This window comes from Oncorhynchus clarkii, chromosome 26, assembly GCF_045791955.1.
Source record: "Oncorhynchus clarkii lewisi isolate Uvic-CL-2024 chromosome 26, UVic_Ocla_1.0, whole genome shotgun sequence".
Taxonomy (NCBI): domain Eukaryota; kingdom Metazoa; phylum Chordata; class Actinopteri; order Salmoniformes; family Salmonidae; genus Oncorhynchus; species Oncorhynchus clarkii.
In genome coordinates this window covers 3,093,958-3,108,213 of record NC_092172.1, presented here as the reverse complement: position 1 = coordinate 3,108,213, position 14,256 = coordinate 3,093,958, and the positions used below count along the sequence as shown (strand labels likewise).

At 42.9% G+C, this 14,256-nt stretch overlaps 1 protein-coding gene across 2 annotated transcripts in view; it reads left to right on the top strand.

The window, feature by feature from the left end:
• The first annotated feature begins 466 nt into the window (after positions 1-466).
• LOC139384451 (bifunctional glutamate/proline--tRNA ligase-like) overlaps positions 467-14,256 on the top strand; it is a 58,696-nt gene continuing 44,906 nt past the window's right edge. The window contains exons 1-7 of one of the 2 annotated variants that reach the window (XM_071129217.1): positions 467-667; positions 8,367-8,451; positions 8,702-8,801; positions 10,314-10,470; positions 13,541-13,686; positions 13,899-13,987; positions 14,108-14,234. In XM_071129217.1, the coding sequence (XP_070985318.1) occupies positions 625-667; positions 8,367-8,451; positions 8,702-8,801; positions 10,314-10,470; positions 13,541-13,686; positions 13,899-13,987; positions 14,108-14,234 (747 nt within the window). In that variant the 5' untranslated portion in view covers positions 467-624. The remainder of the gene's footprint in view (positions 668-8,366; positions 8,452-8,701; positions 8,802-10,313; positions 10,471-13,540; positions 13,687-13,898; positions 13,988-14,107; positions 14,235-14,256) is intronic. The other variant, XM_071129218.1, reaches the window with a different exon arrangement.

The window sequence follows — 14,256 nt, the reverse complement described above, 5'->3', positions numbered from 1 at the left end:
AGGACACGTGACATCCTGGCAACTGAGAAAAAACACTTAATTTCGGAGTTGTTTCGAGAATGCATATTCATGATTGAGGCAAGTAGCATAGCGTCTCTCTCCAATGAACACAGGAGGTTGACCTCAACAACCCTCATCGAATATTTAAGTTAAGGCCCAACGGGGTGTGGTATATGGCCCATATACCACGGCTAAGCGCTGTTCTTAGGCATGACTCAAAGCCGTGGTATATTAGCCATACACCACAAACCCCGAGGTTCTTTATTGCTATCATAAACGTAATTAGGGCAGTAAAAATACATGTTTTGTCACACCCATTATATATGGTCTGATATACCACGGCGGTCAGCCAATTAGCATTCAGGGATCGAACCACACAGTTTATAATTCAAAATAGGTTACAATAATTAGATGTATCCACCAATCCAAAGAAAGGATAGGCGGGAGCTAAACGGTGCGCCGTGCCGCTTTGTGGACAACGACTGCCATTGTTCGGGCGGATAGACAAGTCTCTTGTCAGTATATCCATTATCTTTGCTTGAAGAGAACGTTGTCAGAGGGCAGACTTTCGAAAAGCTTCTGGACAGTGCGAGAGCCTTCACGAACAGAAAGGGAAGAGAAAGCATGGCTTTAAACCTTACCATCAACAGTAGCAACCCTCCTTTAGGTAAGCGTGATAGTATTGTTTGCTAGGTAAAGCTCAAATATGGATAAGAATCTTTGGCTAGTAAAAGTAAGCTATCATGTGTCGCCTGACAGTGAGGGTCCGTGATGACAGTTCATTATAGCTACTGAGAGCTAGCTAGACTTCTGTTGTCGTGACACAATGTCGAAACTATTGCCAGGAAATAAGTAATTATAGATGTTATGTTGATATTTAATGTAGTAAATTGATCCTAGCTATAGTTAGATATTTTATGTTCTCAATGCATGCTGTAACAATAGTCGTTGGAAATGTCAGCTAAATAAGTCACAACACAGCTAACCTAGCTAGCTTAATAATGAAGCTACGCTAGATGGGAAGTGAACCAGTATTTGGACCGACGATGAATATGACGAGATGATCTTTCTGCCCAGAATGCTTATAGTCATCTAACCATTAGACAGCTCTGCAAGCGTTGACTTACTGTATGTCAACGCGTTCGTTACTCACCAAATACCTGCCCTGCCTGCAACTATCTTCATTTACTTTTGTTTCGCCCGGTACAGTACAGTACCTTAACATATTCACACCCCTTGACCTTAACCTCATTTTGTTGTTACAGCCGACATTTTTAAATGGATTACGTTTATGTTTTGTCACTGATCTACACACGATACCCCATCATGTCAACGGGGAATTATATTTTAGAAATGTTTACAAAATGCTGAAATATATTGAATCTATAAGTATTCAGCCCCTTTTATGGCAAGCCTAAATAACTTAAGGAGTAAAAATTTGCTAACAAGTCAGATAAATTGCATGGACTAACTGTGTGCAATGGTGTGTAACATGATTTTATTTTAATGACTACCCCATCTCTGTACCCCACACAAACACAGCAAAAAAAGAAAGGCCCTCACTGTCAACTGCGTTTATTTTCAGCAAACTTAACATGTGTAAATATTTGTAAGAACATAACAAGATTCAACAACTGAGACATAAACTGAACAAGTTCCACAGACATGTGACGAACAGAAATTGAATAATGTGTCCCTGAACAAAGGGGGGTCAAAATCAAAGTAACAGTCAGTATCTGGTGTGGCCACCAGCTGCATTAAGTACTGCAGTGCATCTCCTCCTTGTGGACTGCACCAGATTTGCCAGTTCTTGCTGTGAGATGTTACCCCACTCTTCCACCAAGGCACCTGCAAGTTCCCAGACATTTCTGGGGGGAATGGCCCTAGCCCTCACCCGCCGAGCCAACAGGTCCCAGAAGTGCTCAATGGGATTGAGATCCGGGCTTGTCGCTGGCCATGGCAGAACACTGACACTCCTGTCTTGCAGGAAATCACACACACAATGAGCAGTATGGCTGGTGGCATTGTCATGCTGTAGGGTGAGGTCAGGATGAGCCTGCAGGAATGGTACCACATGAGGGAGGAGGATGTCTTCCCTGTAACGCACAGCGTTGAGATTGCCTGCAATGACAACAAAGCTCAGTCCAATGATGCTGTGACACTCTGCCCCAGACCACGACGGACCCTCCACCTCCAAATCGATCCCGCTCCAGAGTACAAGCCTCAGTGTAACTCATTCCTTCAATGATAAACATGAATCTGACCAACCGTGACTCGTCAGTGAAGAGCACATTTTGCCAGTCCTGTCCGGTCCAGTGACGGTGGATTTGTGCCCATAGGCGACGTTGTTGCCGGTGATGTCTGGTGAGGACCTGCCTTACAACAGCCCTCAGTCCAGCCTCTCTCAGCCTATTGCGGACAGTCTGAGCACTGATGGAGGGATTGTGCGTTCCTGGTGTAACTTGGGCAGTTGTTGCCATCCTGTACCTGTCCCACAGGTGCGATGTTCGTATGTACCGAACCTGTGCACGTGTTGTTACACGTGGTCTGTCACTGCGAGGACGATCAGCTGTCCATCCTGTCTCCCTGAAGCGCTGTCTTAGGCGTCTCACAGTACGGACATTGCAATTTACTGCCCTGGCCACATCTGCAGTCCTCATGCCTCCTTGCAGCATGCCTAAGGCACATTCACGCAGACGAGCAGGGACCCTGGGCATCTTTCTTTTGGTGTTTTTCAGAGCCAGTTGAAAGGCCTCTTTAGTGTCCTAAGTTTTCATAATTGACCTTAATTGCCTACCGTCTGTAAGCTGTTAGTGTCTTAATGACCGTTCCACAGGTGCATGTTCATTAATTGTTTATGGTTTATTGAACAAGCATGGGAACAGTGTTTAAAGCCTTTACAATGAAGATGTGTGAAGTTATTTGGATTTTTTACAAATTGTCTTTGAAAGACAGGGTCCTGAAAAAGGGACATTTTTTTATTTATTTTTTTTATTTTTTTAAGGCCCTTTAAAGTCGTGTCGGGAGTTTCAAGCACAGATTCAACCACACACACCAGGGAGGTTTTCTGACAGCTGGTGCAATTGAGTCAGGTTTGTGGGCCTACTTGCTCGCACATGCTTTTTCAGTTCTTCCCACAAACTTTCTATGGGATTGAGGTCAGGGCTTTGTGATGGCCACTTCAATACCTTGACTTTGTTGCCCTGAAGCCATTTTGCCACAACTTTGGAAGCATGCTTTGGGTCTTGGTCCTTTTGGAAGACCCATTTGTGACCAAGCTTTAACTTCCTGACTGATTTCTTGAGATTTTGCTATACTATATCCACATCATTTTCCTGCCTCCTGATGATGCCGTCTATTTTGTGACGTGCACCCCCACCCCCACAACATGATGCTGCCACCCCCTTGCTTCACGGTTGGAATGGTGTTCTTCAGCTTGCAAGCCGCCCCGTTTTTCTCCAAACGGTCATTATGGCCAAACAATAATATTTTTGTTTCATCAGACCAGAGGACATTTCTCCAAAAAGTATGATCTTTGTCCCCATGTGCAGCTGTAAAACTGGCTTTTTTATGGCGGTTTTGGAGCAGTGGCTTCTTCCTTGCTGAGCGGCCTTTCAGGTTATGTCAATATAGGACTCGTTTTACTGTGGATATCAATACTTTTGTACTGGTTTCCTCCAGCATCTCCACAAGGTCCTTTGCTGTTGTTCTGGGATTGATTTCTACTTTTCGCACCAAAGTACATTCATCTCTAGGAGACAGAATGCGTCTCCTTCCTGAGCGGTATGATGGGTGCGTGGTCCCATGGTGTTTATACTTGCGTACTATTGTTTGTACAGATGAATGTGGTACCTTCAGGCATTTGGAAATTGCTCCCAATGATGAACCAGACTTGTGGAGGTCTACAATTTATTTCTGAGGTCTTGGCTGATTTCTTTAGATTTTCCCATGATGTCAAGCAAAGAGGCACTGAGTTTGAAGGTAGGCCTTGAAATACATCCACAGGTACACCTCCAATTGACTCAAATTATGTCAATTAGAATATAAGAAGCCTCTAAAGCAATGACATCATTTTCTGGAATTTTCTAAGCTGTTTAAAGGGCACAGTCAACTTAGTGTATGTTAACTTCTGACCCACTGGAATTGTGATACAGTGAAATAATCTGTCTGTAAACAATTGATGGAAAAATTAGTTATGCACAAAGTAGATGTCTTAACTGACTTGCCAAAACTATAGTTTTAACAATACATTTGAAGTGGTTGAAACACATAGGTTGGAGTCATTAACTTGTTTATCTAAACTTCCGACTTCAACTGTAGGTACCTCAGGTTCATATTTGGTGAGTAAATGGCTATCTGGTTAATTAAAAGATTTTGTGAAATGTTTCTTGTAAGGTCATAAGATGGCTGCATTTTAAGTCATTTTCGCACATGGTTCAAGATGATCCAGCCACCCTAATCATAGACTGTTCTCTCTGCTACCGCACCGCAAGCGATACCTGAGTGCCAGGACTTGGTCCAGAATGCTTCTTAACAGCTTCTACCCCCAAGCCATGAGACTGCTAATCGAATGGCTATTTGGACTATTTGCACTGACTCCCCCCTCCATTTTTACACTGCTGCTCCTCGCTGTTTTATTATCTATTATCTATGCGTAGGTGTTAAGTGACTATCTACATGTACAGTACCAGTCAAAAGTGTGGACACATCTACTCATAAGAGTTAAAAATAAATTCTACATTGTAGAATAATAGTGAAGACATTAAGTATGTAAACACATGTGGAATCATGTACTAACTAAAAAAGCTTCACCTGGAATGCTATATTTTATATGAGATTCTTCAAAGTATCCACCCTTTGCCTTGACAGCTTTGCACACTCTTGGCATTCTCTCAACCAGCTTCATGAGATAGTCACCTGGAATGCATTTCAATTGACAGGTGTTTCTTGTTAAATGTTCATTTGTGGAGTTTCTTTCCTTCTTAATGCATTTGAGGCAATCAGTTGTGTTGTGACAAGGTATGGGTGGTATACAGAAGATGGCCCTATTTGGTGAAAGACCATATTATGGCAATAACAGCTCAAATTAGCAAAGAGAAACGACAGTCCATTACTTTAAGACATGAATGTCAGTCAATCTGGAAAATGTCAAGAACTTAGTTTTTTCAAGTGCAGTCGCAAAAACCACCAAGCGCTGTGATAAAACCGGCTCTCATGAGGACCGCCACAGGAAAGGAAGATCCAGAGTTACCTCTGCTGTAGAGGATAAGTTCATTAGAGTTACCAGTCTAAGAAATTGCAGCCCAAATAAATGCTTCAGAGTTCAAGTAACAGACACATCTCATCATCAACTGTTCAGAGGAGACTGCATGAATCAGGCTTTCATGGTATAATTTCTGCAAAGAAACCACTACTAAAGGACACCAATAAGAAGAGACTTTCTTTTGCCAAAAAACGCAAGCAATGGACATTAGACCGGTGGAAATCTGTCCTTTGGTCTGATGAGTCCAAATGTGAGATTTTTGGTGTGGGCCTGCCTTTTTTTAATAAATTGAAATCAAGACACACTTAACCAGCATGGCTACCACAGCATTCTTCAGTGATTCGCCAGTCCCATTAAGCGCAAACCAGATGGGATATCATTTGTTTTTCAACAGAAAATGATCCAAAACATACCTCCAGGCTGTGTAAGGGCTATTTGACCAAGGAGAGCGATGGTGCTGCATCAGATGACATGGCCTCCACATCACCCGACCTCAACCCAATTGAGATGGTTTGGGATGAGTTGGACCGCATAGTGAAGGAAAAGCAGCCAACAAGTGCTCAGCATATGTGGGAACTCCTTCAAGGCTGTTGGAAAAGCATTCCAGGTGAAGCATTTTTGTTTACTACATGATTCCATATGTGTTATCATAGTTTGTCTTCACTATTATTCTACAATGTATAAAATATAATCACCCTTGAATTTAAATGTTATTTAACTAGGCAAGTCAGTTATTAAGAGCAAATTCTTATTTTCAATGACGGCCTAGGAACAGTGGGTTAACTACCTGTTCAGGGGCAGAACGACAGATTTGTACCTTGTCAGCTCAGGGATTCGAACTTGCAACCTTTCGGTTACTAGTCCAACGCTCTAACCACTAGGCTACCCTGAGTAGGTGTGTCCAGACTTTTGACTGTGGCCCCACACATTGACTAGTTCCCCCTGTATATAGCCTCGTTACTCTTTTTTTATTTATTTTTTTATTTTTTTATTTTTTTTACTTTAGTTGATAAATATTTTCTTAATGTTGGTTAAGCTTGTAAGTAACCATTTCACGGTAAGGTCTACTAAGGTCTACTATACGTTGTATTCGCATGTGACAAATAACATTTAATTTGAGTCTATTTTTCTTTGGATAGTTGCTGTCATGGCGTTTGCAATAATAACTTGCTGACGCAAACAATGTAAGAGAACAGCTGGAATTACTTGAACTGGTTTATGCATTCCAATCAGAATTTATCATTGGCTTGTTGATGGGAAGTTATTCACAGTTTAAAGCTGTTGAGTACACAAAAACAACTGAAACCACTCTTGTGACTTTTTTCACAGAACAATTTTGGCAAGTTTCTTAAGTATGCATACTAGCTAGTCTAAAATACCAAACACAAGCATTCTGGATGATATCATAATCATGTTTGTTTCCAACATTTAGGGTTGTTTTTCATCAAGAAGTCAGTTCTGCTTCGTGTTTTGTTTCCTTGCCTTGATACTAACGAGGATCGTGATACTGGTATCGTCCTGGCCCTAGTTGACAGACATTTGTCAATTAGACCGACCGCCTCAATTCGGTCTTATGTTGCAACATTTGAAATCATGTTTCTTTTTTCTTTTTTACATTGTGTAAAAGTAGATTCAGATAAAAAAAAAAATGGTATATCAAACACTGCAGTTGAGGAACATTGGGAAAGTAATTCTGATTTGAAAGGTAATCAACTTGTAACCCTCCTTTTGGTAAAATGGCCCTTGAATGTTTTGGTACGCCTACTGGAGAGCTCTTCTTTGTCTACACCTATTAAGTAGGTGTAGACAGATGGGTAATTAGCTAAACAGTAAACCACAATCCTAACCCACACCTACAGTACGAACGCATTGTCATAGCTAGCCACCATGCATGTAACGCTGGAGTATGAATCTGCATGTAGGTAACTAGCTAACGTTCGCTAACTTACTAACAGTACGCTTTAACTTGCAAGGAAAACAACTTTCTGACAAAATTAGCAATGCATAATATCTGAAAATGTAGTTAGACTCTTACCCATACACATGGATGAATACATCACAGCAGCGTGTCTTTTCTGGGCAGAAATGTTGAGCGCAGTAGCAACACTTCTGCAGTTTTCCATGGCTAATGTTATATTTTTCAAAAAAGCTGCGATTCGAACTTGCAACCTTTCGGTTACTAGTCCAACGCTCTAACCACTAGGCTACCCTGAGTAGGTGTGTCTAGACTTTTGACTGTGGCCCCACACATTGACTAGTTCCCCCTGTATATAGCCTCGTTACTCTTTTTTTTCCTTTTTTAAATTTTTTTTTAACTTTAGTTGATAAATATTTTCTTAATGTTGGTTAAGCTTGTAAGTAACCATTTCACGGTAAGGATTGTCTACACATACTGAGCAACTAATGTTATAGACAGAGTTGCAAACTAATTTTCAGGGTAAGTTGCTCGAGGCAGGTTGAACCAGTACTACTGCTGCTGCTGTCAGCCAACAATGATTTGCAATTTGCTGAAATTGCTGCTGGCCTGCTGCTTCCTGTGCACTAGCTGAGCGCCTGCTGCTGACGTCACTCACAATGCACTTTCGCAGCCAGGCATGTGTGTTGTGACTGAGTGTGTGACAGAAAAATGTTTTTGTGTCATTTAGAGGGAAAATGCGTGCATTTTAGCATTTGAGTCACTTTTCAAAAGTTGCTAAAAGTTCAAAATACAATTTTAAAAGTTGCTAAAATTGTTGCCATGGTAGTCTGAAAAATTGCTTAATCTAGCAACAAAATTGCTAAATTTGCATCACTGGTTATAGACTGAAGCGCGCTACATGGCAGACCAATCCGAACTCATCTCTAGGCATGTCCAGCCTATCCATTGTCTGGCGCACAACAATGTGTGAACATAACATTTTGTGTGTTTTGGAACTTGTTTAGTCTCTGGGGTGCCCCCTGGCTGGTTGGTAACTAAGGGTTATGAAATCAACACACACACACACACACACACACACACTTTCCACTTTTATATTTAGGGCACTCTTTCAAGTAATGGATGCATGATAGGACTGGTGAGGTCTTTAGTTTCCAATTACATTGTGATTACTTTCTTTGCCTGCAGGGGCGCTGTTGGCAGCCGAGCATGTGAAGGGCAGCGTGAACTTGTCTGTGGATGAGGGCAAAGACAACAAGCTCCGTGTCTCAGAGTGAGTACACAACTACCACAACACCTAGCAATGGCTTTTTCTTCACAAATGTTTTCGTGACAATGTGTCATTGATGTGTGAAGAGAGAGTAAAGGATTTGTTACATTTTACGTTTAGCTACTTGACACTGTTTAGTGTTTTTTGCCGAAGTACCAATAGTGACTAGGCTTATATAAGGAAGTTTTATAAGGCACAATAATCAAGTGTTTTGTCTGGCTGACAGTGGTTATTCTCCCCCTCTCTCCCTCAGGTCAGTGCAGTTCAGCGACGTGAACTCCATCACGCGCTACCTTGCCCGTGTGACTCCCACTCTGAGCTTGTACGGCTCCAACATGCTGGAACAAACTGAGGTGATAGACTAGCACTGCCACACTGATTCCCAAGTGCTTGGGCTTGCCCAACATTTACCCAGCATTATTAGCTCTCGCTGTGTTATGGCTACTCAACTCAGAGCTTGGAGGCCCCACTAAATACATTTTTATATATTTTTTTTTAACCCGCTTTTTCTTCTTAATTTTCAAATCCAATTGGTAATCCCGTACGGACTCAGGAGAGGCGAAGGTCCTCTGAAACAGAACCCCGCCAAGCCGCACTGCTTCGTGACACACTTAACCCAGAAGCCAGCCACAACAATGTGTCGGAGGAAACGCCGTACACCTGGCGACCATGTCAGCGTGCATGCGCCCGGCCCGCCACAGGAATTACTAGAGCCCGATGGGACAAGGACATCCCTGCCGGCCTAACCCAGACGACGCTGGGCCAATTGTACGTCGCCTTATGAATCTCCCAGTCGCGGCCGGCTGAGACACAGCTTGATATCAAAGAAGGATCTGTAGTTATTCTCCCCTTGAGTTGCGTTCCCATGCAAAACTAGACAGATAGCTAACAACTAAGTCTTCAATAAAACTCCCAAGGCGTGACTTTTCTTGAATGAATATATTGAAAACGTTTATGTTGTGAAACTGCAAAATACAGAAAAGAATATACTTTAGTATTCAATTCACACCGACATACTGTAGCTGTACATTCAACATTTGAAGTTGCATAAATACAAAGCACGCGCTAAGGTACCATGCATCTGGCATGATGCCAAACCATATAGCTAATTGTTACTCATATGGTAATTTGCTCCTTTCATTACTCTAATAATGTACAACCATCTATGTAGAATAACAAAGCATATTACACTAGAAACAGTAACAAAACTACAGTATTGTATATTTTACAATTCGTTTGCATGACGCACGAGCAAAGTAATACAGCTAACGACATACATTAAAGGCATTGCAATTTGTGAGTAAATGCAACCAACCAACATTGATATGTAAGCAACTCTATCACTAACAAGATTATCATCATTAGCTAAATGCTTGAATCGAACTTACAAACAAATATTTTCCAAGGCTGAAGCGTGACAAGAAATAACTACATTGAAAGACCTGCACCGTAGCGTTGTTTGTAGCTGCTTCTATGCGTGCAGAACAAATTCTCTACTTCCTGTTTGTGTAGTCTAAGTACCAGAAAGCTCCACTAGGGGGCAAATAACACCATTGAACACAATGAAAATCCAATTTAACCCTTGTAATAAAATAATCTGTTACCTTCTAACAGGATGGCAGCACAGTAGTAATGCAGTGCCTTAGACCGCTGCACCACTCGGGAGGCCCTCACTAAATTAATTCAGCCATTCACTGCTAATTAATGGATCAACTTATTATTACTTGAACCTTATCAGTTGTGATGCAGCTATATCCAAGGCATTTCAGATTGTGTGGCATTCGGTCCCCTCCCCTCCTTACTATTGCTCAACCAGTCAACTTTTCAATACCCTCCCCTTCATCCCCTCCTCTGTCTCTCTCCAGGTGGACCACTGGATGGAGTTCAGTACGCGGCGCGTGTGTGGCCAGTCGGGCCTAGCTACGGCCCTGGGGGAGCTGGACATGGCCTTGGCTCTGCGCACATTCCTGGTGGGCCACAGCCTGACTCTGGCCGACCTGTGTGTGTGGGCCGCGCTCAAAGGTCAGTCAGTCCCAGTGACTCAGCTGACCCTAGTGGGCGTCTAACTATAAAGATGGATGGGGTCTTGTCTCTGACTATGATTCAATAATATGACATGCAATTTTATCAAATCGATTACCTAACGTTTAATTGATTACGTGATTGAATTAAACAATGCAACAATTAAACCATTAATAACCTGGGGCACCACAGAAGCATTAAGTTATATAATAATTTATATAGAGTTGTTATCTCCTGAATCCACTCTCTTAAAGATATGAATATATTTTATATCAATAGCAGTTAATTATTAATCGCCACTTCGATTGGTCTCATTCTGATTGTCGTAAGTACTTGGTTATCTGCACGAACCCTGGCTAAGAAGTTGAATCAGCAATACACAAATTGGCTCTTATTATTTATATATTTATTTATTTATTTACTAAATACCTAAATAATCACACAGAATTACACATAGATCTTCATTGTAAAGGGTTTAAACACGGTTTTCCATGATTGTTCAATGAACCATAAACAATTAATGAACATGCACCTGTGGAACGGTCGTTAAGACACTAACAGCTTACAGACGGTTGGCAATTAAGGTGACAGTTATGAAAACCTATGACACTAAAGAGGCCTTTCTAGTTACTCTGAAAAACACCAAAAGAAAGATGCCCAGGGTCCCTGCTCATCTGCGTGAACGTGCCTTAGGCATGCTGCAAGGAGGCATGAGGACTGCAGATGTGGCCAGGGCAGTAAATTGCAATGTCCGTACTGTGAGACGCCTAAGACAGCGCTACAGGGAGACAGGACGGACAGCTGATCGTCCTCGCAGTGACAGACCACGTGTAACAACACCTGCACAGGATCGGTACATCTGAACATCACACCTGCGGGACAGATACAGGATGGCAAGAGCTGCCCGGGTTACACCAGGAACGCACAATCCCTCCATCAGTGCTCAGACTGTCCGCAATAGGCTGAGAGAGGCTGGACGGAGGGCTTGTAGGCCTGTTGTAAGGCAGATCCTCACCAGACATCACCGGCAACAACGTCTCCTATGGGCACAAACCCACCATCGCTGGACCAGACAGGACTGGCAAAAAGTGCTCTTCACTGACGAGTGGCGGGTTTGTCTCACCAGGGGTGATGGTCGGATTTGCGTTTATCATTGAAGGAATGAGCGTTACACCGAGGCCTGTACTCTGGAGCGGGATCAATTTGGAGGTGGAGGTTCCGTCGTGGTCTGGGTCGGTGTGTCACAGCATCATCGGACCGAGCTTGTTGTCATTGCAGGCAATGACGCTGTGCGTTACAGGGAAGACGATCTCCTCCCTCATGTGGTACCCTTTCTGCAGGCTCATCCTGACATGACCCTCCAGCATGACAATGCCACCAGCCATACTGCTCATTCTGTGCGTGATTTCCTGCAAGACAGGAATGTCAGTGTTCTGCCATGGTCAGCGACGAGCCCGGATCTCAATCGCATTGAGCATGTCTGGGACCTGTTTTCTCGGCGGGTGAGGGCTAGGGCCATTCCCCCCAGAAATGTCCGGGAACTTGCAGGTGCCTTGGTGGAAGAGTGGGGTAACATCTCACAGCAAGAACAGGCAAATCTGGTGCATTCCATGAGGAGGAGATGCACTGCAGTACTTAATGCAGCTGGTGGCCACACCAGATACTGACTGTTGCTTTTGATTTTGACCCCCCTTTGTTCAGGGACACATTATTCAATTTCTGTTCGTCACATGTCTGTGGAACTTGTTCAGTTTGTCTGTTGTTGAATCATACAAATATTTAAACGCAGTTGACAGTGAGGACGTTTCTATTTTTTTGCTGAGTTTGATCTGTCCTGTCATGAAAAGCCCCTAGTGGGCTAACCCAATATGATGGCTGGTTACGCAAAGGAAGGGGGTTGGGTTTCAATGAAAGAGCGTAATTATGCATTCTAATAACCGCCCATTCGGGAAAAGGAAAATGCAATATATATATATTTACTCTGAGTTGCGCTTCGATAGATGGGTCGAAGACTTGAAGACTGGTTTTCCCAGCAGAGATCGCCATTGTCCTTTTTGAAGAATCTTTCTGGTTGTAAAGTTGTAGAGCGGATCCGTTAATATTCCCTGTTGTTATTATGAGATTGTCTGTCCTTTCTTAGGCCATGTACGCTTAAAGCTGGAGCTGATAACTCAACGTCTAGGAGGTATCACTTCTTCTTTAGGGAATAATCATTCAAAGTTCATACCAAGTTGCCACAATCAGCTCTCGCTGTATTCTGGCTGGTCTAGTTGAAATTAACCATTTATGCGTGGTGATTGTCAGCTCCACGTTGAAATTTGCCCTTTTAAACGTATGGACACCAGTCCTCATGTCATTGGGAACTGAGGTTGACTTCTGTCAACGGGCTTTTGTACTGGGGGAGAGAAGGATGTGTTTCATTGGTTGAGAACAATGTCTGTTCACTTGGGAGTGGCCACTGAGTGAGAATCAGTTTACTTATGAAAACAATTCTCTCATTTAGAAGCTAAAATCACATTTCATCTCCTCACAAATAGTTTCATATTTAAATTGCACAATTCCATGTGAATCTGCTAACTAGAATGTGTTGATTTTCCAAGATACAATTTGTCCTCCTATCATCATATATAATGTTCCAGACAACAACTGATCTGACATCGTATTCTTTAAGTACCAACGGACACTTTCAACTGGTTGAGAAAGGGAAATATTGTTCCATTCCCCAACCTTGTGATGATACTGTACTTTCTCTGTGGTAACACAGGGTTTTCCAATAGTCCATTCTGTAGAGTGGAGAGAAAAGGGGGAAAGGTTATTTATGGGGGGTCATAAACCTCACCCAACAGGGCAACGTCATGACAGTGTAGACAGTCATACATAATAGCGCAGGTAAATGTATATCTAAAAACTAAACTATTTAGATGCACCTTGTACTAGATGCACAGAGCTATATTGATAACATCTATCTGATGTTGAGGGGTCGAGGCTAGGCATTGATCTTGGACTTGACAGTTGTATGTTCTTGCCCTCTCTCTTTCTCTCTCACACATTCACACGTGTGTCCGTACAGGTAGCAACGAGTGGCAGTCAATCCAGAAGCAGGCGGGGTCGTTCTCTCACGTGGCTCGCTGGTTTTCATTCCTGGGCTCCCAGGTACCCTTTACTGCAGTGGGCAACAAGTATGCCAACAGCAAGGCCCCTCCTCGCAAGTCCGATGTAAGTAACCTTTGGCAGTTGTGTTAACTCGCTGTATGTCTCCTCTTTGCATTGGAAATAATGGATTTCTGTCTGTAAATCCAATATAAAGAGGAGTCCTAACTTGAAATCTGCACACCTCACACAAACTTACACTTAAATCAACCATGCATGCATTCCCAAATCCCTCTGCCTTTATCCTCCTCTCTCTGTCCCTACTCTCTGAGGAACAGGAGAAGAAGCAGGACTTGGGCAAGTTTGTGGAATTGCCGGGAGCCGAGATGGGAAAAGTGGTGGTTCGCTTCCCCCCTGAGGCCAGCGGGTGAGTGTCACCACTTGGCACAAAAACAACAGGAACAAACAGCAGAATGTTTTTTTAACATTTTAAAAGGGGAAATGTATAGCTGTTACTTGTATTAATATTTCTATTCCTCTCTCTCAGGTACCTGCACATTGGCCACGCCAAGGCTGCCCTGCTCAACCAGCACTACCAGGTGACATTCAAGGGCAAGTTCATCATGCGCTTTGACGACACCAACCCCGAGAAGGAGAAGGAGGACTTTGAGAAGGTATTCCCCCAAATGTCCCTTT